The sequence below is a fragment of the Lissotriton helveticus genome, chromosome 10, assembly GCF_964261635.1.
Source record: "Lissotriton helveticus chromosome 10, aLisHel1.1, whole genome shotgun sequence".
NCBI lineage: Eukaryota > Metazoa > Chordata > Amphibia > Caudata > Salamandridae > Lissotriton > Lissotriton helveticus.
The window spans coordinates 921,579,744-921,605,064 of record NC_136071.1 but is presented as its reverse complement, the minus strand read 5'-3'; the positions used below and the strand labels follow the sequence as shown (position 1 = coordinate 921,605,064).

Genomic DNA, 25,321 nt, shown 5'->3' with positions numbered 1-25,321 from the left:
TGCAGGTAGTCCAGAATGCAGCTCCTCGCACTCTCTTGCGATTGCCTTTGAGATCCTGTGTCCACACATTTCTGCACTGGCTTCCTATAAAAAAAGAGACTCTATTTAAGTCCCTTGTTCTGGTTCACAGGGCCCTTAGCCAGACCAGTGGCGGATATCTTAGGGAATAGATTAGTTTCTATGTCCCCTCCAGATGTCTTTGCTCTGCCAATGCTTCTTTGGCTAAACTTCCTAGGATCCGACGATCTAGGGCAGGAAGCAGACCTTTCTCCTTTCTAAGACCATCTGACTGGAATAAACTACTTCATGAATTTTGGACCATCTCTGAAACCTCCATGTTCAGAAAGAAACTAAAGATATGGCTTTTTAATACAGCTTAATCTGCTTTGAACCCCGGTGCAGTAACTATAGAAGTCCATAGCGCCAGGACACTCTTTGGAGTAACAGTGTGCTATACAAAGGCACTTTCATTCATTCATTCATTCATTCACAGAGGTGTTTGGAATTTCCTGCCTCCCTGCCCTGGACCCAGGATGACTGGGGGCACAAAAGGCTAGAATGAAGGTATTTGCTTTGAAGTGCAAATGGGGCTGTGCACAGATCCTCCCCCATTGTGTCAGGATGGCCCATCCTGCCAACACTGAGTCCCCCCAATGTGTGACTGTCTGGGAGGAATACACAAAGTCAAACTACACCAAGTCATGACACCCACTGCTAGAAGCGGCTGTCTCTAGTTGGCAGAGGTATACACTTCTGACAAATAAGGACACACCTTTTCTAGTCAGGGCAAGGGGATCACACACTTAGATAACCCCTACTCACCCCCTTGGTAGCTTGGCAAAGCAGACAGGCTTATCTCAGAGGCAGTGCGTTAAGCATTTATGACCACATACAGTAATAAAGTGAGTACACTACAAATGGACACGACACAGTAGTATTATAAAAATAAGAATGTTTATATAAGGCTTAGCACAAGACCAAATAACGACAAAAATATACCACAATCTTAATAAATACTCTTGGAAGGAAAAATAATAGTTCAAGCACGGTTTCTTCTTAGCACAAAAAGTCTTTAGTAACAAAAGCAACTCTTCTTCTTTAAAACACAGTTCTTGGCAACAATATAACCCACACGGGAGTCACACGACGTCGAGGCAAAGTTAATCCAAAGGTTCGGCGTCGACCGCGAGGAGCGCTACGTCGAGCCCGGAGTCGCACAGACCCCCACAACACAGTACCTTGGAAAAGTGAAGCACTAGATGATCAGCGGCGTCGAGATGTCCGGCGTCGCGTCTTCGGCGTCGATCGGGCCTCGGAGTCGGGGCGATCTGCAGCGGCGTCGAAAGATGTCAGGCAGGAGCAGCGCTCACGAGGTGAAGCAGGATACGGCGTCGTCGTCGATGTCGATGTTGCAAGAGTGAGCAGCGCTCACGGCGTCGAGAGGGCTCGGCGTCGATGCGATCAGCGGCGGCGTCGACACAGGGTCACTTGGAGCTGGAGCCGAACTCGCTACTCACTGGCGTCGCTACTGGCGTCGATCGGGTCCGGCGGCCGGCGTCTAAGGTGCGGGACACAGGAGCTGCACTCACGATGTCGAGCTGGATTCGGCGGTGTCCGTCGGCGTCGAGATTGCTGGATTCTTCAGAGGCGCTGGATTTTCAGGTTCCAGCAACAAGCACTTTCAGCAAATAAATGAAGTCCTTTGGCCCTGTGACTTCAACAGGAGGCTGGCACTCTTCCAGCCCGTGGAGATTTTCCTTGGCAAAGTTTGAGAGTACACACTCAGTTCCTCTCTCCTGGTTCCTTGGCAAAAATAAAGAAGCAACTGCAGGATTCCCCCAACAAACAGCACACTGGCAGAAGGGGTAGGCAAGTCCTTGGATCAGCAGGCTTCTTGTCCTTGGTTCAGGTTTCCTTGTCAGAAGTGATCTGAATTCTTGGTTCAGGGGTCCTTCTCTTATACCCCTTTTTGGCTTTGATCCCTTTGTCCATGCAGGGGAATTTCCCCCCATCTTGGGTTTGTTGTGGGTGTTGCCAGGCCGAGGCACCTGGCCTATTCACTGTGCAGGGCAGAGTCTTCAGCCGCCCAGCAGGAGCGGAGCCAGCATTGTCACTGGCAGGGGCAGGGCCATCAGTCGCCCGGCAGGAGGTGGGGCCAGGAAAGTCCCTGGCAGGCACAGAGTCATCAGTCGCCTGGCAGGGGGGTGGAGCCAGCATTGTATCAGGCAGGGCAGGCTATCAGGAGCTACTCTTCCCCTACTCTCAATGCAAATGCTCCACTCACCCCACACTGACTCATTCAGACCTCTGGAGCCACCCAGCTCCTGTCACACGCACACCAGAACCACCAGAGACCGGTAGACAGTTAGACAAGAAAATAGCTACTTTCTAAAAGTGCTATTTTCAAACACAGAGTCCAAAAACCATCCACCCAAACGGATGCGTTATTAAACCCTGAGTTCAGGGATACCAAACTCGACATTGCACCATGCTCCCCGAGCCCGCTAGGATTATAGCATTAATAATCCTGGCAGCCCATTCTAACTTATGGAGAGCAGGTTACCTTGCAATAGTGAAAAACGAATATGGCTGTAATTCACTATTAGGACATGCCAACCTTGTCAGGCTTGTCCTACCTTATGCTTACAATGCACCCTGCCCTTGGGCTTACCATAGGGGTCGCTAACATGAAGTTAAGGGAAGGTTTAGGGACTGGCAAGTAGGTGTACTTGCGCAGCCCGCGTGACAGTCAGACTGCACATGGTCTAGCAATGGCAGACCTTCAGGCATACTTTTACTAGGCCGCTCTTGTGGGTGGCACAACATGTGCTGCAAGCCCACTAGCAGCATTTGTATTTACAAGCCCTGGCACTCCTGGTGCACGCTACTGGGGACTGACAGTAAACCAAATAAGCCAAAGATGGAATCCAATCAATACATCAATTTCACATAGGGAGCACTTGCACCGTGGCACTGATCAGCAGTGGCACAGTGCCCAAAGCAATATACCAGCAAAAACATCGTAAACAGAGGAGGCAAACAGAAGAAAATGGAGGAGAGACTCATGCCAATGATGCCAGGTCTAACACCCAGGAAACAGGCTGCAGTCACCAAATGGTTAGGACAAGAAATGGCAGCTTTCTAAAAGTTACATTTTCAGAATTGTGGTGTAAAATCCGATGTAGAGATTACACTGAGACAGGTAAGTGTAAGAGCACTATGTTTAATGACAGTTCATCTCCACACCTTCCAGAGACTTACATCAACAACCCTTGGAATTCAAATAACAACATTCTGTAACCAGGGGAATGACATCATAATAAAGGGCAGTAGTAAGGAAAACAAGGGGACCCCAATAAGTGAACCTGGGTTAGACTAATGTTTTAGAAAAACAATGGTTCTTATGTGGCCAAAAAGGTCCAAGGAAGGAAGTGGTGTCATAATTAGCGACAATGCTCTAAAGTTGAGATAGATAATAAATATCTCAGGGAGTGATAAGTAATATGAACAGGGACGTGTAAGAAAAAATAATGTTTGTTATTTCTTTTATGAAATTATGCAAGAAAAAATTCAAGTGCTCACATAGTAAAGTGACAGAAAGCATGACGTGCTAAGTGGGGGTGACTGTAAAATATAAACATCGCATTGACAACACCTAGGAGAACTCCTCAAGAATAAATTATACAAAGTGTACAGAGTTCTTGTTCTAGGGGGTCGCGATGTTTCGATCTCAGCTATTTGAGATCATCTTCAGGGCATAGCAATTGTGAGCAGGCTGAATTCAAAACCGGGCGGTGCCGGGGAGAAAGGTAGCGAGGAAGTAAGCAGAATGCGGCAAGGGTCATGAATTCCTGAAACTTGGACCTGAAAGTGTGGAGCTATTCCAACTGTGACTGACGTCTGCCTGTGAGGGTGCGAATGAGTGAAGTAGCGTGCAATTGGAGCAATCACTTGAAACTGCGCGAGGGGGGGGGAAGCTTATTCCGGCGTTATCCGATGCAAAGGGATTAAAACCATAATGTGGTGCAGAGGGTCAAGGCTGCCATGCGAAGTATGAATCTTCGATTGCCGCCTTTGGGAGAAGAAGGTTACACAGCTGTGCTCTCCACTGTCAGGCTTACTAATGCAGTCCTGAATAGCAAATAATCGGCAATCGAAGTTTCGTACTTTGCATGGCACCCTTGACCGCTGCACCACATTGTAGACAGTGCTATAAAAAGTAGGGTTTGTTATTTGGACCCAAATGTTTAAAAGGTGTATGAGACACTGGGCCTTTCATTCAGTGAGCCACCTTTCTGAAATGTTCAGCAAGATATGTAAGTGTTTGTTTCCTCTGTCTCTTCATATAAATTGGGTCAAGATTGTATTAACCTAAACTGGGAAATATTAGGCATGTGGATTATTTGTGGGGAATTATTTAGTTCAATTTTCCTACATAACAGTTGACATTCTAGACTACGGTTTAATCTTTAGTTATTATGGAATCCGAAGGCCTTCATTAGAGTCGCCAATATATTTCTTTGTTTAAATGAAGCAGTTTAGCAAATCGGTTAATATCCGCCAAAGAGCTGCCCGTCTGCGCCCGTCCGCGACAGGTCGGGCACAGGGGCCAGGGACACTGCCCTCATTATCTTTTTATGTTCAGGTATGTGTCCACATCGTATTACCTATACTACTCAGGCTCTACTAGATTTAAAACCATACACAGCATGTAGTTCAAAAATACCATGGCACACCGTAGTGGGAGCATTCTCATGTTTCCAATGTCATCATCGATTACTTGGTAACAACGCCCCGCCCAAGGTAGGAGCCCTTGCTACCGGGCTGAAGGCTTTTCTCCTAAATGGAAGATCCCTGCCTAAACACCAGCATGAGGTATGGGACCTGGTTAACTCTATCCAACCAGACATATGTTTCCTCACTGAAACTTGGATGAAACCCCACACCATCACAGCTGTAACAATAGGGATCCCAACCGGATACAAATTGAAACACCTAGACAGAGAAGGGAAGACAGGCGGTGGCCTAGCAATCATACATAAGGATGATTTAAAGGTCACTATACTCTCACAATATCAAAGTCTGCAATTAGAAGTTATGTTTTTTAAAATTGCTCTTCCTAGCCACACTTTTTGGAAAGGAGCCCTTGTTTACCGCCCACCAGGACCAAACCCTGATTTTTCTCTCCTTCTCCAAGAACTATTAGCCCCCCAACTTAAATCAAATGAAGACTTCATTCTTCTTGGAGACTTCAACATTCATGTAGACTTACCAAATTTACCTGAATCTCATACCCTAACCACCGATTTGCTAAACGTAGGTCTAGAGATCAAAAACACTGGACCCACGCATAATGGTGGCCACACGTTAGACCTTGTTCTCTCTAATGGTCCTAAGGTCATCTGTCTTCCAGCCAGAGAGATATTATGGACAGATCACTTTCTCCTAGAATTTATACTCTCAACTCCCAAAAGACCGACAAATAAAGGACCCTCCCTTCCCTCCTGGCGCCGTCAATGGCACAAAATTTCCCTAAGCAATCTACAGGAAACGTGGGTAATACCCACCATATCAGTAGAAGATACAGTAGATGCAGCATTGGCTAAGCTTACAGGCTCTATCAAACAAGCTATCGACACCTTGGCCCCCTTAAAACTATATAAAGAACACCCCGCCTCCAAACAAGAAAGTTGGTACACTAAGGAGTTAAGGGAGGAAAAACAAAAATGTAGGCAAGCCGAAAAAAAATGGAGGAAACATAAGACCGAGGAAACAAGAGCGGTCTTTCATCATGTTCAATCCCAGTACTATAAAAACATCAGACAGGCTAGGAAAAACCGTCTTCTGCAACAATTAGAAGAAGCCACAAACTGTCCCAAGGAGCTTTTCAAAATTCTCCAAAACTTTGTAAACCCTGCTGCATGTGAAAGCTCAGAGGAGTTCTCACAGACTTTATGTGACGATATATCGTCCTTCTTTGAGAGTAAAATTGATATTATATACGAGAAAATAGTGGCTGCCAATAACAGTACGAATGTAGCTAGCAGGATTATACCTCTAGACCCGCCCAAAGATAAAGACAGTGGAAGTTCCATATCACACTTCCCCTTTATTGAAAGTGCAGATCTCTCTCACCTCATCACCCACATCAAATCAGGGTCTCCAAATGACCTTCCCCCAGCTAAGATGGTTCCTTCCCTGCTCCCTCTCCTGGGCCCCTTTATACAGGTTGTCATTAATACATCTCTTACGAAAGGACAAGTCCCAGCAGAGTGGAAGAGGGCGGTAGTAAACCCAATACGCAAGAAAGCTGCTTCCCCATGGACCGACCTTTCCAACCAGCGTCCCATTTCACTCTTGCCATACATCAGTAAGATAGCTGAGAAGCATGTGAACACCTATCTGTCACAACATCTAGAAGCGACGGAGGGCCTGGACTACTCTCAATCTGGGTTCAGGCCAAACCACAGCACCGAATCTGCCCTCCAAACAGTGACCAATAACATCAGAATGGCACTGGATGGGGGCAATTCCATGATTCTGGTGCTGTTGGATCTCTCCGCCGCTTTTGATACGGTGTCTCACAAAGTGCTTCTTGAGCGACTAAAAGACGTAGGTTTGGAGGGTACGGCATTGGCATGGATGGAAAGCTTTCTGTCAGGACGCTCTCAAGAGGTTAGGCTGGGCTCCCACAAATCCATCCATAGGGAGCTCAATAAGGGAGTGCCACAGGGCTCTTGTTTAAGCCCTACACTTTTCAACGTGTATGTGGCTCCCCTAGCCAACCTAGCAAGATCATTTGGGTTTACACCAGTGTCGTACGCTGACGACACCCAACTCCTCTTCCCCTTTAAAGATCTGACACCTGCGATAAAAAAATCTTTCGCAGAGGGAATGAGAGCAATATCTGCTTGGATGTCAGCAAATTGCCTCCAATGCAATATAGGAAAAACGGAGGTCATGTTGTTTGGGCAAGCAATAACGTACTGGACACCGGACTGGTGGCCCCTGGAACTAGGCCCCGTTCCTAGCCCCAAAAACACAGTGAGAAACTTAGGAGTGTTAATAGATCAAACACTTACCTACAAGGACCACGTTAACCAGGTGGCAAGCACCTGTTTTCGAGCCATCGGCATGCTAAGGAGAGTGTTTCCCTACCTGCCAGACTGCCATAGAAAAACTCTAGTGCAGGCATTAATTATCAGCAGAGTAGATTACTGCAACGGCCTTCTTTTGGGAGCAAATGAAGGGCAGTTAAAAAAACTGCAAGTAATCCAAAATACGGCAGCTAGGATAGTCCTCAACGCCCCTCCCAGAACTCCCTCCCTTCCCCTGCTAACCAAACTTCATTGGTTACCAGTAAAGAAACGAGTGCACTTCAAGACCCTATGCACAATTCACAAGAGTGTGATAGGTAAAGGCCCTAAATATCTGGCCAACATCTTCCTACCTTATGCCCCTGGGCGCATCTTGCGCTCAGTGAACCAACAGCTTCTGCAGGTGCCCAGAATAAAAAAGGCCAGACAAGGGGGGCGAGCCCTGGCCCACCTGGGACCAAAGCTCTGGAATTCCCTGCCTCTTGAGATAAGGACTCTAACCAATCATCTGACCTTTCGTAAGATCTTGAAAACATATCTATTTCCCAGTAACTGATCTCTCTTTCTAAATGCTCCATTGTCCTCCCTAATTAACATCTGAGAACTTATTCACTGGCAAAGCGCGGAGATACCCCTCCGGGGGTCTATTCTTGCGCTATAGAAGAATATAAAATAAATAAAATAAATCCTGACGAGGTGCCCCTCAATACTGTTGGTTTTGCCTTGGGCGCCTGATAGAATTAGATTGTGATGCTGTAGGTCTGGGAATAATGGAATAAGGATTGGAATTTCTGATCGATTCAGGAGGACTGGAAACCAAATCTGAGATCTAGAAAATAGTGTTATCAATATTGGAGAAACGTTCTATCGACTGATACAGGCTATACATCAAGGTTTCGTTATAAATGGAGGGCTCGTCAAGTTTCCTGACCAGTCCAACAAGAAGGCATCTGCTCCCTGAGCTGCTGCATCTAGTTTCTAGCTGAAAATATATGGAAGCGGAGTAAAGATGAGAGGCAAATAGATCTATGTGAAAAGGAACCGAAAGTTGTTGAATTTTCCAAAATGTCACTGGATTCAACTGAATTCATGAAATTTCTAGAATGCCAATCTATTAAGAGGTGTTGAGAAAACCTGACACAGGCTCCACGGTGACTGATAACTGATGGGCTGCACAAAATTACCCAAAAACTCTTTGTTAGTTCATGCAAGAGTTATTGACATGGTCCCTCCCAAATGGTTTAAGACATTGAAGTGCTACAAGGTTATCCATTCGCAGAACAATTGAACATTGGCCTCTGCATTTTCTTAAAGTCTTCACAACAAAAGAACCTGCAATCATTTCTAAACAGCTTTAATGTATTTTTGACTCCTCCCTGACAATAGACCGTCAGTTGAGAATTGGTTGCAATGAGCTCAACAACCTAATAGAGGCCAGTGAGTGTGGTGAAGGGACGGTTGTTTTGCTTTTTGTACAAAGCATTGGCATGACGTTCCCTGTAGATTCCGCCCCCTACGATTACACTGTACATGCAGATGCTCTTTCAGGTGAGTCGAGGGGCTGGCAGGTAGGAGGCCAGCATGGTCACTTTCAGATGCAAAGCCCTGATCCTCTGGACCCCTAGGGCCTCAGAGTAATGGCCGAGACAAAAAAGAAAAGAGCAAGATCCATGGATTTTTTCTGGAAGGGACAGAGGGCCTTTTTAAAGAATGGAGAGAAAGGTCAGGCATGCTGGGGAATGGGTGAAAGAGGCAGTAGAGATAGCCTGATACTGAGGGCCGCAGCTATCATTTGTGCAGCAGGTGCAGTTGTACTGGGGCTCAGGAGTGTGGAGGGCTCACAAACCCCATCTTATGGGGAGCAATTATTTTTGGTCTATTTATGTGGTTGTTTAACGCATCTGCTCTTTAAAAAATCCTACATCTAGTATGGATTATAAACTAGAGAAAAGTACCCCTGAATCTAATAATGACCCCTCCCCCCCAACATTCAGCCCTGACTCTCCTCCCCCATCAATCCTTGCCATAAAGTTTTGGTGGAGGGTGCAACTTCACAATATTTTGCTTAGAGGGACAGTCTTTCTCCAGGAGCTGTGGGAACTACTAGAACATCCTTCGGGGAATATCTGTTGAAAATCATGATGATATATGGATATTTATGGAAAATTAAGCCACCAAGAGAGTAAAAGACTGAGTGAATCTAGAGATTGTGAAAAAACAATACTTAACATGAATAATTGTTATGTCTCACTACAAGCAACATACAATAACCACAATTTTAAAATCCTTCCATGTGGTGTCATTATGTGACATTGACACACCAGATTACAATGTACGATTCACAAATATTTTGCGAGCTTTAATTGTATTTAGGTGTGCAAAAAAGTAATCTGCAGGCATAAAGTTCAAAATTCTGATTCAGAGAATCAGGACCTAGTGTGGTTTCTGTATGCAGAGGGAGCATGGTTTGGCACAGAATCTAGGGGTCCAGCACATTATTTGCTTTATGATGCTTAAGCACAAGGGGGTAGCATGGGGTTAGGAAGGGTATAGGATGGCCATGTAAAATGCACAGAACACCCACATATCTTGTGGATGTTGATAACATTTGACTTTTCCAACCCCTGAAACACACTTAAAAGTACCACTGAAAAGGGCAGAAACACATTTGTCTCTTTAAAAAACATTAGGGAACTGCCACGTATTTTATGTTAGAATAGAAGATATCCTATGAGCTGAGCACAATACTCCAGATGGGGCTTTAAGTATTTGACAATACTCTGAATGGGTACTCAATAATTGAACATCAGATTCCTCACATATCATTCTAAACCTGCTACAATATTCCATATTGACACTAAAAGTATTAGCAATACTCCAGGTGAAAGATTGCGAATTAGACACATTACTTCATATTAAACCTTCAGAACTTCACTTGCAAGTAGACCGGGGGGAGGGGGGTGCCACCATCTTTGTAATGCTGGACCTGTTGGCGGCATTTGACACTATATTACCCTCCTGCCTGGTCCAAAGACTCCATCAGGTGGAGGAAAGTGCCACGGCTCTGGACCTCATCTGTTCCTTTCTGACGGATATGGTCCAAACAGTCAGTTATGGAAATTTTAGAGCAGAGGCTTTCAAGCTCCCCCAGTAGGGTTCTATAGCAGTCCTCCCTCAGTCCCACTCTACTTAATTTGTATGTCTCCCCCCTCGTTGAGTTTGTGCGCTCATTCGGTTTCCAGGTAAGATCCTATGCGGACGACGCTCAAATAATTGTTTCCATATAGGACAATCTGCGACAGTTAGCAGATAAGTTTAAACAATGTATGAATAGCATCATTAACTGGATGAAGGACAACTGCTTAAAATTAAATGTGGACAAACGGAAAGTCTGGTTTTCGGGGTGCACATTCAGTGTGGACTGAACTTTAGAGGCCACCGATATATGGTCCTTTGCCATCTCTGGTTGAATCTGCAAAAAACATGGGGATCATTTTTGATAACGCTCTTACTTTTGACTCTCATGTCAGCAGGACCGCTAGATCCTGCTTGTTCATCATTACAACCTTCAAGAAAATCTTTGCTCTTATCCTGTCTGAACTCTGAGTGGCAATGGTCATAGCATTAATTACATCACGTTTAGACTATTGCAATCCTTAATGTCTGAAAATCAACAAGTCCTTGCTGAACAGATTGCAGGTCATTCAGAATGAGGCAGCTCGCCTGGTGCTGAATGTATCTAAACATCTCTCGATGAGGGAGGGCATTTGCTCCCTTCACTGGCTGCTAGTCGGAAAGCGGGTGATATATTAAGTTCTTTGCATGGTCTACCTGGCTCTACAACATAAAGGGCCTGCACCTTTTAGAACAGTGTTTTAGAACTGTGTTCCAGTAGTACACCCCTAAAAGACTTCCTCTATTAGGAAAGTGACTGTCCCCAGATTCCACAACCCCGGAGGGGTGGCTGCTCCTTCTCAGTAGAAGCGGCTAAATTATGGAACACTTTGCCTGTACATATTATGGCTCTGGACTCCTTTTCAGTGTTCCGCAAACAACTTAAAAACTTGGCTCTTTTCTCATCCATGAGTGTAGTTCCATGGTACCCTTCGGATGTTTCCTAACTTACAGACACCTTTGGGTTAGTGCACTTTTCAAATATCATTCTATTCCAGAACTAGATACACTAGTTAATGTATATGTAATGTAATCCATATAATGTCTTACAACATCCTTTCTTTGCTGGTTCTTTTATCTCTCCTTTTAAGCACCATAACTAATTTGGCACCCCAGAGGCCATTTGATATATTTTATCAACAATGCTGTCAGCCAATATTCAAACTTAAACATCCAAAAGATTACCGGAAACTTGTACTCTGTCTACTCACCTGTGCTAAACTTTTTTTCACTGTAGAAAAGCCAAAACATTGGCATTGTCAATGCATGGTAAACGAGAATCGGACAGGTATGCCAAGATAAAGTAGTAGAGATGTCCTTTATTTTTAAGCTTATAATGAAGCAGTGTTGCTCTTTGTCCATGCACCTACAACACAGAACATATTTAATATTTAGGCCCTGAATACTCTGTCGGGCTGACCCACGTCCGCCCGATACTGTTGTAGAATGGGAACAGACCGATCTCAGGTCGGTGGTTCCAATCGCATCATTTGGATGCGACTGCATACAGTGTGCTTGGAAACATACATTTTTCTATGGTAGCTTGTGCGGCGGGCGGAAATCACCCGCAGCATAATCTCCCACAGAAAAATTGGTGTTTTCAATAGATTTTTAGGAGGGCACCATAGTTGCCCCCAAGAGCCAAATGCAGAGGGCCAGGAGGGAAGGGGGACTCCTCGGGCCCCCAAAGTCGGTTTTCAACACCAATTCATGTCGTAAAGGCTGATATGGATTGGCTGTCAGAAACCAACATCATAATCTTGACGGCAGAAACACCATCCTTAAGGGATTATGAGGCCTTTCTGACAGGCTCCTTGAGCCCGTCATAACCACGTCGGATTCCCCGGCCAGTGTAAACTCTAACCACCATCATCATAATACGGCGGTCGGACTTTAAACCCACGATGTCGGTCGGAAAGCCTCCTAATTAGGCCCTAAGTGTATTCCAGGCTGTGAGGTCGCACAGGGGTGCCATACCTACTGATCAGTATTTTCAGTAACAGGTTTGTCACATGAGGTGTACTAACATTTTTATGGGTTCGATTTCATAATTTCATATGCACCACCAACCTCCGTCATGAATACCGGTCTACTAATCCCTCAGCCACATTGCCTGACAGACCTAGCTCGGTCTCTTACCCAACATACAGCACTTAAACTCACACAATGATGGTACTATCCTTTAGCAGTTGTTATTCCTGGTGTGCATTTAAGGCAGTTGAACAGGAAAGGCTAATTCATTTTGGAAAGCAAGGGGAGATTAAGTGATTTGCCCAGAATCACAAGATGTTGAATGTCCTTTCCAAGACGAACCCGGTTCCCCAGCTTTGAGGTTGACCACTCAAGCCGTTAGATCACATCCTCTCCCTGTTTAGTACTCCTCCTAATTGGTATACTGGGTACCCTATGTAAGGAGTGAGGAACACTGACCTATGAGTGAATCACAATACTTAAGCGACTTAAATAGAGTTTGGCAGATCGGATACTTCATAAACATATTACAAGTGCCATAGGCTATAATGCACTTGTAATACACCTGATGGGTTAACTGCCATGTCTGTGACGAAGTACCCCGTCCTCCAAACAACGCAAATAGAACCTTAATTCATACTTTCATAATAAATGTCTCACCCCTGTCTTGTACATGAAGAAGCAATTCAAGAAAAAAATTCTAGCTATACACAAATCAATCTATTCAAAAATGAATAGAAATGCAGTGTAGTCAATGGACAGGCGAGGAAGAGAGACATCCACACTAAACAAGTGAAGATAAGTAAATGCTGTACCGGATATACCAGGTGAAAAAAATGCAATTTACAGTGCGAATGAAAAAACTGCAAGAAATAAAGCAAAAGTTAAAGAGTAAAGCTTTGTCTTTTTCCAGTACAATAACTAAACTATGACAGAAGCCAGTGCTTCACGAAAGATGTAGTATGCGGACATACAAGAGTTTTTGGGACATATGGGAGCGGTGCACATTTCCTATAGAAGATTTTCTTTATCTCAAGCCTTGTCCTGTTAACTTTATTGTATACAAGATCAAGGCATCCCCCAAAAAATAAGTCAACACGAAGGAACACGTTGTTCAAATAGTGATGTGCATATATATATTTTGCCAAGTTATAATTTTTTTAACAGTCATTTTATATTTTCATTGATGACAGTTACATTTTTGAAAATAGAATTTTATAATTGCCAAGTCACACAATGTGAAAAGTGCATCATATTTACAGCACTATACAAACTGAAAAACTGCGCAAAAAGCACTACATATGAAAACAATGTATTTTTTGCATCTTTATTATTATTTTCATTAGTCATCAGAGACATACCAAAGTTTTGGGGAAATCCATGAAGATTGGCGATTTCACGTGGAGTGAAGTATCTCAATTTTAGCGATGTTAAATTTGCGAGCTTCTCCTTCTCTGGTAACGTCTCCAGTGCTTTAAACGCGGAGTCAATCTGCAGAGAAATATTTACCACGATGTTCATCTTTACGAATGATTTATTTAAAAGCCACTGCTTTTATGTTTACAGAATTTCCACCAGGTGAAAAGTTCTTCTTTCTGAACATGAAACGTTAATGTGAATTAGCAAATGCTTGTCCCATAAAGAAAACCCTTCTTTTATTACACCCATGACATATGTGAGCTCCTACTCCCTTCCCAGCCTTGAAAGTTTGATCTCCCAGCCATTTACAAAAACTAACTTTTATGTGCTTTTCCAGAGAAATACTGAAGTCAGAACATTAGGCCGGGCGGGAGGAAATGGGTTCTGAGATACAATATCTGAATCTTCTGTGCGGTGTGTGTGGAAGCAGGGTCACTCTATCAGGTGGGGAAGGAATAAATACTGAAATGAGTGTCAAAAGCATTTTATTAATAGGTCTAATAGGAGCCAATAAAGAACAGGCATTGGGGGGGGGGGGGGTTGGGGGGGAGGGGGGGGGGGGGGGTAAGGTGAAGAAATAGATAATTGTGCCTTAGGTGGGAAGGGGCTTTCCAAATTATAGACTAGAACTCAATGAAGCTACTCAGTATCAATCTACAAATGTAAAGATTCCAAATACAAACTAAATATTCATATACATATAGAACATAACTGAGAACAGATTTTCCAGACAGATAAGTTTGCTTCCTTAAATAAACCCAATAATTTAACTATAAATACATTCAATCAGCTCAGACCTCAACATCCTTCGCTGTTTGCAGGACGGATCCAGTTCCTTCCACATAATGTCCATACCTGAAATACACATGAAAAATAAATTTGATTTTTATAAACAATGTGAATGCCAAGTGACTGAATCTTAATTGCAATCCAGTATCTAAAATGGGGTAACTGCTCATACACAATATAAAGCCTATTTAATTTATACATTGGAAACCTCACTGTAAAACGTCTTAATCCTTACTTAGAGTTACCCACAGTGTTCACTTTTCCTGGTCTTAACCAACACAAGTTTTATTCAGTTTATAATTTCACAAGAAACTCTAGTACAAAGACCTATAAAGTCCTAGTCTACAACACATATATGTGCCATCACATTTTCTATAATGATTTTGTTGCTCTAATTTTAAGTATGAATACCAAAAGTGATGCCTCTTCTTAGGGAATTGAACAAACATGCCTTCTGATTGTGGAGGTGCGTCTATCTTCTACCTGCTGTTAGACACTGCTGCCCCTTAAGATAGTTGAATGGTGGTTGAATGGGAATGGCTATAAGAATAATGCAGTTGTGTTGGGGAATAGTCAATATACACACTTTTGCCTGTTTAGGTTAATATCAGCCAAGAGACAATGGGACTTTCCGAGAAACAAATCTGAAAAGTAGTTGCATTTTTAGAGAGCACAATGGCACTGTACAGAGTGTATAAGGATTGGCTGACCACACAGAAAGAGGTGAGCACGTACAAATGAAAGTACACTTGAGATGACTAGACACCTTATCATTTCACTTATTTTTAAGGTCGGTTTAAGTGCTGAATTTGTACTAATGAGCTCTGTTACTAAAAATCCTAAAGCTGGATGTGGGGATTCAGAGAAGAAAATTGCAAACCTAGCAGGATCCCTTGATCAAAACTGAGAGAACAAATTAAAGGGCAGTCACCGACGACATCCGTGCCCTTCTCGACAACGGGGAAACAGCGGCCCTCATCCTCCTGGACCTCTCCGCAGCGTTCGACACTGTCTGCCACCGCACCCTAGTGCAGCGCCTCAGCAACGTCGGAATCCAGGAGAAGGCACTGGAGTGGATCATCTCATTCCTCAACGGAAAAACACAGAGAGTACGCCTCCCCCCGTTCAGATCCGAGGCCACCGAAGTCATCTGCGGCGTACCACAAGGATCATCTTTCAGCCCTTCCCTCTTCAACGTCTACATGAGCCCCCTCGCAGCCATCGCACGCCAACACAACCTCAACATCATCTCCTACGCCGACGACACCCAGCTGATCCTCGCCCTCACCAACGACCCCGCCACCGGCAGAACCAACCTACACGAAGGAATGAAAGACGTAGCCGAGTGGATGAAGAACAGCCGCCTGAAACTGAATTCAGACAAGACGGAAGTCCTCATCCTGGGATCATCACCCTCCGCCTGGGACGTCTCCTGGTGGCCCCCGGCCCTGGGCAACGCACACAAACCAACGGACCACGCTCGCAACCTGGGCTTCATCCTGGACTCCTTCCTCTCGATGACCAGACAAGTCAACGCCGTCTCCTCGTCATGCTTCAACATCCTACGCATGCTCCGAAAGATCTTCCGATGGATCCCCACCGAAACCAGAAAGACGGTCACCCAGGCACTCGTCACCAGCCTACTGGACTACGGTAACACCCTCTACACCGGAACCACAGCCAAACTGCAGGAACGACTCCAACGCATCCAGAACGCCTCCGCAGGACTCATCCTAGACATCCCCCGACACGACAACATCTCTGGACACCTGAGAAACCTGCACAGGCTCCCCGTCAGCAAGAGAATCACGTTCCGACTCCTCACCCACGCACACAAAGCCCTCCACAACCAGGGCCCCAGATACCTCAACAGCCGCCTGACCTTCTATACCGCCACCCGCCAGCTTCGATCAACCAGCCAAGCCCTCGCCTTTGTTCCGCGCATCCGAAGAGCCACCACGGGAGGAAGATCCTTCTCCTACCTGGCTACCAAGACTTGGAACTCCCTCCCCATCCACCTCCGCCTGACCCAAGACCACCTCTCCTTCAGGAAGCAGCTCAAGACCTGGCTGTTCGAGCAGTAGCGGACCCCCCCTCCCCCAAGCGCCTTGAGACCCTCCGGGTGAGTAGCGCGCTATACAAATGCCATGATTGATTGATTGATTGATTGAAGTATACCAAAGGGAGAGAAAGTTGTAAATACCAGATCTTTAACTACTGTGTTGGATTTTTCTTTCCAAGATGGCTGCTAAGGTGGGTGTCTCAGCCACTTGTTATTTCTACTAATATCTCAGGTGAAAATCACGGTGACCCAACTTAAGTATATGGAAGCGGATCTACAGAAGCTCCTTCCGAGATGCATCACCAAGGTAAGAACACAGCCAGCCTCCCTGGATGGCGAGATTGCGGCCAACAGACAAAGTAGGATGTACAAAGTGGAAAAGGGTTCCTGACCATGTCTACTATCTTCTATCTCAACAGAAAGTAGAAGCCCGTAATGGCAGAAGTAATTTAATCATTGCTTGCTTGGGTCTTAAAGAGGAAATGGGCATTCCTGATTGAAATGCTAGCTAGAGAGATGATCCATCAGCTGCAGCTTGCAATGGCTTGCCAGTCATGGATGGAAGAATCACCAGCAGAGATATGAGTGCAGCAAAATGTTGAATAATAAGTACAATCTTATTTGCTGGTCATCAGTATTAGGAATGTTATGATGCATTTCAGTGCTCACGTGTCAGATTCTTTTAGTTAGAACTGGAAACTGCTACTTGTAGTTGTGTGTTCAAACGATAGCTGTGTTAAGTATTCTCTTAAATTACATATTTACTTTGTACTCCCAGAGCTAGTAAGGTACTTAAAATGCAGCCATCATTGTTAGAAAACTCTGATGTCTCCGCTGTAACGGGATGTGGGAATATAATAAGGGCTCTTGGAGCATTTCTACCAGAGACATATAGCAATTTTCTGTAAAAAAGAAAATTAATTATTAAACACACATCTTTGGATGTCACAAGTACAAAAAAATAAGACATGAATGAATCTAATAACTTATGAGTCAAGGATGATGGCCTCTCTTCTTAGCAACCTTGACTCATAATCAACATGAAGGATTGTGTCTTGTTAGCACAATAGAAGAGAAAAGATAAGACCAAGGAGGGAAGTGCTGATGGGCCTAATCAGACAACAGCGGAAGGGGTATAAGACACCAAATCTGGAAAACCTGATGGCCAAATGTGAAAGGCTTAGAAAACTAAAAAAAGATAATGGGTGTAAATGCCTGAATTAATCTCAGCCACTAGTAATTACTGGGGCCACACACAGTGCATCACTTTGGTTGCTCTGTGTTCCATGCTCACTGTGCCATTGAACATCCAACTGCACTTCAATGATGAGGCCCCTGGGTCTTAAGAGATACACGTTTGTTTTTAACTTGGACGATCAGCGTAAATGAATTAACTTCTGGCAATTAGTATCACACCCAATCTAGGTAGTGTACTGACCGCTATCTTTATGAAACCCAAAGACAGAAACTCACTTTTACATCATGAATCGTTCCATCCAAAAACATTGATGGACAACTTATATGTTGGGCAGTTCTTCTTTTGTTGCAAACTGCACCAACACTAGAAATTATCCTCACAAAACCATCTAAGCAGGATGCAAACATGTTCTCTATGCACCTAGGAAAGTACTCTTAAAGGGTAATAAGAATGGCAATTTGCAGAATGTGGTAGCAGTAATTATGTTTGATCCAATGGCCAATTGATTCCGCAAGATCATGATAAAACATTGGTGATTAAACTTTTCCATCACAAAACTTTGCCTTCAAAGAGCAAGAAACCTTGAAGATCAATTATTTCACACTGTACCTACCGTATTTTTTTAATCTGACATAAGGATGATCAATTAGATCCCATATTTTCCTAATGTGTAATACGTGTCCACTAACAGTGAATAAGAAAGTTACACTCGGTGATGGGAGGATCTAGATACTAAAAGGACATGCTAATTTCAAACCTTCACTAGTTGTCGCATGATGTGTGCCGTGTGAAAGGCAACATCAGGATGTAAGAACATTCGACCACCTTTAAACAAATTACGGCACCTATCAGAAAGCAGAGACCTTGTATTCTGGATCCCATGGGAGTGATGCACTTTCGCCACCACTACTGAACACACACAGAGTGAGATATGAGACAAATACTAGAAACAAGTAAAGGGGGATAGGATAAGGGAGATAGGAGAGAAAACTGAAACCCTGGATATTGCTACACTGCCTCTTCACTTTGCTAGGCACTGAAGCCTACAGGCTGCAATGCATATCTAAAGGTAAATAGGAGATTCATAATAACCTGTGTGCGGGCACACACACACCATGTATCACTACTAAATAACTAAATACCACTTATACCTTAAATGCTCATAGAATATACTTATCATATTCATATACATATCAAAATCAATAATGATTGATGAAAAATACTTCCAGTTACTTCACAAAATAATGTAATCTCCAAACGGAATGCAAATACTCCCAGAGTCTTTGACTACTTACATCGAAGTTCAAATTCCAGTTCTGTTTGCTTTCCACTTGAATTGATGTTGCAGAATACTCCTCTCAAACAGGAGCTTCTTTCAGCCACTCTCGAGGAAGAATATAGTTCATCCAAACATGAATCACGAACTCCCAAAGCTAGGGTCCTAGCTCAGTAGCGTCACAGCCGGACTGCCAAGCAAAAATGCTGTGCAAACAAGGTGAGCTATATTTGCCAATCAAAAATGGCTGCTGTTATCTCCAAACCTTGTGAGAGTTCAGAGGTTTCCGGGAACTGTAGTTTTTTTGTCAGTCAGTGTTGCATCCAGCAATCTCCATGCATGCAAAGCCTTCTGTCCTTCTAAAGCAACACTTGATGTACACTGCCAGCCTCTTCATCAAACAGCTGCAGTAAACGCGAGAAGCTTTGGATTATTGCACTTCCATGCCCACCTCACAACCAGCGGTAAACCCTGCTCCCTGACAGTATCAATTGAATTGGTCACTCAGGACAGAGATTATAAACATGGCCCCCGGAATGTATTTCCACTGTGCTAAATTCAAATTTTCAAATTTCAAATGCTTTATTCGGTATATAAAATATAACCATATAGCATACAAAAGAAATACAAGTAATACATCATAAACCTTGTTTTTTTTGTTTTAAAAAAAATAAAAAATGATCGATTACCATACTAAGACAAGGGCATGGACTAAATCTCCGCAAAGTTAGATAAATAGAATCATTTTTAGGGAACAGAGTTACGGTGTTTCGCTCAAGACACTTTACAAAAAGTTAATTGCATTATTACATTATTTCCTTTAAATAAAGTGTCGAAGTGCGTAATCCCAAAGTTGGTCAGGTAGGATTAGAATAGCCCATATTTAATTTAAGGATGTAGTTTCTGGTTAAATTCGTGTTAAAATTATTAATAGTATATGATAATTTTATCTAAATAAAATAATCAATTAATTTAAAATACAAGATAAAACAGTACAAACAGCAATATACCAACTATTAAAATTACAGAGAACATGTTAATCTAGATCATAGAATGATCGATTTACTGCAGGAAACACATTTTAAAATATAAATAGCTACATGGAAACATACATCCGTGCTATTCAAATCGAACATTAACTGCAAGGCTTCTTTAGTAGTTCTTTTGTTGTGTTTTAAAAACAAAGACTTTAGGTACATTTTCCTGTGAGAAATATAAAATTTACAAACAAGCATAAAATGGCAACAGCTCTGTTTTGATATCCCGTCGCATGGGCAGGGCAAAGTGCTACACCTTACAATATGGGGGAAGGACACTAAATGGTGCAAGATGCCTAGTCTCATCCGGGTCAGTACAAAATGGTGTGAACTTCTGGTGACAGTTATCAAATATTGTTGGAGGCCTTCTGTGATATTATGTTCGTTATAAAAAACGTATGTGGGTTGACTTGCATATCTGGTGGCCCTAACCTTCTTTGCATTTTCCAGGAACAGATCTTTAAGTTCTTTTTTTGAAACCAGGACGCCCAGTTCTGGATTCAAAAATGGGTCGTGGTCTAAGACTAACTTGAACCAAAACCGAATATGCCTAAACCAGGGGATTCGCATATGGTGTTCTAACTTTAAACAATCCTTGATTACGGTTTGTGTAAATTCTGTTTCTGCTTTAGACCAGATGGATCTCCATAGGGAAAGGGGACGTAATGCGGCCAAATCTCCGATGTAAGCTAGACCTACTTCCCTATGTTTGATCTCTATGGAAGCGGATGCCAGGGTACATAATAAGCGATTAAGGAAATGATTTTCCTGATGTTGAAGCAGCTTACAACTATTTGTGTTATGTCCCCACACGCCGGCCCCGTACAGTGCAGATGACAGACACCTCACGATGTAGATGTGGATCATTTCTTTTATTCTGCGGTTCCCCAGTTTAGTTGCAAATCTAAAGATACTGTTGGTGTTCCTCGACAATTTTAGTTGTACAGACTCCTGTTCGCTAGTCCAACCCCCGTCCCCAGAAAAAGTTATCCCTAGGTTACAGAATTTCTTGACGGGTTCTAGCCTTACATTATCTAAAAAGAAGGTCCTATTTTGTTTGAGCTTTTTCCCACATGCCATTGTAAACGTTTTGCCCTTATTAATTACCAATTTCCGTTTGACTATAAAAGCAGAAAAGTTGTCAATGAGATGTTGCAGACCGTTTTGGGTACGCGATAAAAGTACCGCGTCGTCTGCATAAAGCAGAATTGGAATGGGCTTACCATCGATACATGTTGCGTCCACGGCAGTAGTTCTAAGTATCATATCAATCTCATTGATGAACAATGAAAACAGAAGTGGTGCTAAAACGCATCCTTGCCTTATGCCTCTGTTAACTTTAAAATACGGGGTACATTCGCCGGCCGTCCCATAACGTACCTGGCATGTTAGTATTTCATATAATCTAGCTAGAAAGTATATGATTTCTTTAGGTGCTCCCATGTCTATTAAAACGGGCCATAAGAGTGCGTGTTCGACCAAATCAAAAGCAGAACTGAGATCGGCAAAACATAAAAAAAGGCTTCCTTCTTTAACTGTTGTGTATTTATTAATGATGAGGTTAAGGTTGACGCATTGCTCCATCGTACCAATCCCCCTCCTGAATCCATACTGTACTGGTGATCAAATGGATTCCTCTTCTGCCCAGGTTTCCAGTCTGGCCAGGAGGACCCTGCTTAGTACTTTAATAGAAGAATCGAGGAGGGAGATAGGTCTGTAGTTGCATGCCTCAGCCCTAGAACCCTTCTTAAAGAGTGGTACGATGATTGATTGGCCCCATGTCTGAGGAAGTTCAAATTCAATGGCAGCATTGAAAAAACGTGTAAGGATGGGTGCCCATAGATATTTTTCATGTTTATATAAATCTATGGGCACGCCATCCGGTCCAGGGGCCTTGCCACCACTGCTCTTCTCAAGTCCTGCCTCGACCTTGTTCAGGGAACTAGCTAACGCAATGGTCGGCCATTGGCCAGAAGTATCTGGTAACAAATCATCTGAATTAAAAACCTTAGAGTAATGTTCTATCCAATCTGTACAACTAACATTAGAAGTTACTGCAGGTATAGTGTCGTTCTTTAGAAAAGGGCAATTCATTGTCTCCCATAATAATTTACTGTTTTTTAAAGTTGCCGCCATATCTAAATTTTCCCATGCCTCATCTTGTAGTTGTTTTTTCCTTTTTGGTAGCCTGGTTTTATAAACATGCCGCTTTTCCCTGATTTGTTCCGGGTCTCTTGGTTTGTTTGACATCACGTGTTTTAATGAGGATAAAGCCTCTATACAGTCTTTATCAAACCAACCCGATTGATTGGCTCTATGTTTACGATTCTTGCCAGTCAACAGGCCCTCTACAGTAGCGTGGATCTTATTGATCATGGGTAGCATGGTTACCGGGTTATACTCATCTTTGAGGCAATAGCTTATTTCCGCTCGACATTTATCTTTTATTTCCGCTAATCGTTTATAAGGGTTAATTTTAGCACACTTAATTCTGGGGCCATTTGGTCTAGAGGCCATCATTTCTTGTGTTGGCTTACTATATATTTGGGTTTTGGGACCCCAGCCGAGTAAAATTAGTGAGATACTGTTGTGATCACTCACAGCTTGCTCCTCTATCCATAGGTCACGGTACGCAGTACCACTCGATAATAAAATATGATCAATGTTGGAGTTAAAGTTCCTGCCCTTAAATGTTGGACATCTAATGTCTCCCCTCTTTTTAGAGCAGTCCAAAAGTTCTAGATCTAATTTGGCAACCAAGCTATTTAAAGCCAACCCATATTTATCATGTGAGAAATGATTTTGAGTTTGCGTACTTCTATTCTCTAGGTCGTAAGTGGTACCGCAGGTCCCCTTTTGGGCATCTGCACAAGCTTGCAGGTTAAAATCCCCTGCCCAAAGAATAACAGGGCAATCTCTGTAGTTGGTGAGAAGATTGTCTATTGCTGTTTCTATTTCCTGTACCACAAAATCTCTATTTGCGTTAAAAATATTGTTATAAAAGTTAACAATCATTAGATCATTGGTTTGCTGGTATTCCAGGCAAATTATTAAAGCATGAGGGCCAACATCTATGTGTTTACCTAATTTAAATTCTGTGAGCCCAGTAGAGATCAGGGTCAATAAGCCACCCTTTGCCCTACCAGCAACCGGATCCTCGGCGTTTATATAAAAGGATGTATAACCTTCAACAGTAATTTGATCTCTGTACCATGTCTCTTGGAGACATATTATGTCATGCCCTTGGGAGATAAAATCATTCCAAAATGGAGTATCAAATTTGCTATTAATACCTGCTATATTCCAGGTTATAAAGTTCAATCCAACTTCAGCTACATATAGTGGTTGGTGAGATGATGATGACCTATGGTTACCTATATGTATGGTATCGATAGTGGGCATGTTGTTATGTTTTGATAGACCATGCGCCTCTGTACATAAGGTTTTTTCCAGATCGCATAGGTATTGGTCTTTCTCCAAATTAACAGGGGGGTCCGCATTCTGGGCTAGATCAATTATAATGGATCTTATATTAACTATTTTTCCCTCAACAGGATGCTGATAAAACGTGTCCACTTCCTGCCCCACTTCTTGACCTTCCTCGTTGCCCTCCTCCTGCCCATCGTTTACAGTTTCCATGATTGCTCCATGAATGGTGCCCCTCAGGGACATCTTATTAAGTTTGCTATTTACAGACGAATCAACATTACATAACAGTCAATCTACTCCCTCTAAGTTTGAAAACGGCTCAAATCGGTTTGATAAGGGTAGGTGAAACATAGCCCTGTTAAAAGTGTTTGCTACGTGTGGTTGCCTTCTATATGTATAGCGCGGGTGGAAAGGTGGGCCATGTCTTGTACCAGGGTAGAAATAATTTAGATCTAATGTTTGGATGTCCCCCTCTCTACCGAACCTTGGTTCCCTGCGGATGAAATCAACCACCCAAGGATCTTTAAAACTCACAATGACACAGTCACCTTCTAGGTCCTTGGTAGTGTTCCCTACCCAGTTTACCCTCCTAACGTTAAGTATCTCTGGGTTGGAAAAAGGGGGGAGTGTTCTGTTGGTATTGAGCCAGTAGATGACTTTGTGCTTCAAGTCCCTATGTGTTTCCCGCTTCTCGGTTCCAAGCCCGCGTACTCCCACCAGGATGATTGTGTAGGGTATTGCTTCCAGTGGAAGATTTACACAGGGGGCTCGTTGGTGAATATGTTTGTTATTCGTATCACCCTGTGCCTTGGGCAAGTTGTCTGTTGTATGAAGGTGTGACACGGGTTGGTTCTTAGGTGCGACACCTGCCCTCGCAGCTGTGTTTCTGGCAGACCCCTTTAAATTGGGATCTGGCATACTTTTATTCATTGTGGTTGTCACAGGTAGGGTGACCAAGGGTGTGTTGGAATTAGATTTTATCATTACACTTTTAGTACTTGGGACGGTAGTTGGAATTGCGGTAGTAGGATGTGGGACCTTTGAGTTCCCTAGAACTGTTGTAATGGAGTCTAGTCTGGTTGTGTTACCAGAAACTAATTTTTCTAGGTGATCTAATTTAGAATTAATCTGTTTCGTCCTTTCAATTAGAGGCAACATTAGTGACCTAACCAGCTTTTCCATTTTCTCCATTAGCCTAGCTTCACTGCACCCTTGCAGGACTGGGTTGGGGTTGTCATTAACTATTAGAGGAGAGGTGACAGGTGGCGCAGGCTCTCGGGGTGTCCTTTGTACTTGTTTGCGCCTCTTTACTGCCACCTTCTTCGGTCGGCTAACCCCTCTTTTCCTTTTTCCTGATGGGTCAATTGTACTGATGGTACCAATATTCGAGTTCTCTGGTGGCTCTAAAGTAACATGCACAGAGATCACTGGTGGGGATGACAATAATACTGGTGAATTTACAGTGCTAATATTAGTTGTCTCACGCGTCTCAGTGTTAACATGTACGGGATAGCGAGAGAAGATGGCTGCAATGGTGAGATGGGTAATATGGGTGATGAAGCGCAGGAGGCACGAGAGGTCAGACTTATAGGAGTAGAATTTAATAGGGAACATGCCTCAGTGCTATCGATTTCCCCTTGTGTATGACCGGATACTGGGCTCAGAGTGACTAGTGGAGTGGTGCTTAGAACAGGTTCAGGTGTAACAGATGTCCCTATCTTACCAAGCGAGGAGCGTTTCCCAGTTAAAAGGTCTAGCGACAAGCGCTTCTCCACTAGTGCTATCTCTTTCTCTATAACCACCTTTGCCCGGTTCAAGAATTGATCAATAGTGCCAGTTGCTACCCCCCCAGTAGATGCAATAGTGACC

At 43.4% G+C, this 25,321-nt stretch overlaps 1 protein-coding gene across 2 annotated transcripts in view; it reads right to left on the bottom strand.

Moving 5' to 3' along the window:
- TRDMT1 (tRNA aspartic acid methyltransferase 1) overlaps positions 1–25,321 on the bottom strand; it is a 248,182-nt gene that overhangs the window by 3,931 nt on the left and 218,930 nt on the right. For both annotated transcript variants that reach the window (XM_078663576.1, XM_078663577.1), the window contains 2 exons: positions 14,459–14,516; positions 13,604–13,733 (listed from right to left, as the gene is read on the bottom strand). In XM_078663576.1, coding sequence (XP_078519702.1) covers positions 13,604–13,733; positions 14,459–14,516 — 188 coding nt within the window. The remainder of the gene's footprint in view (positions 1–13,603; positions 13,734–14,458; positions 14,517–25,321) is intronic.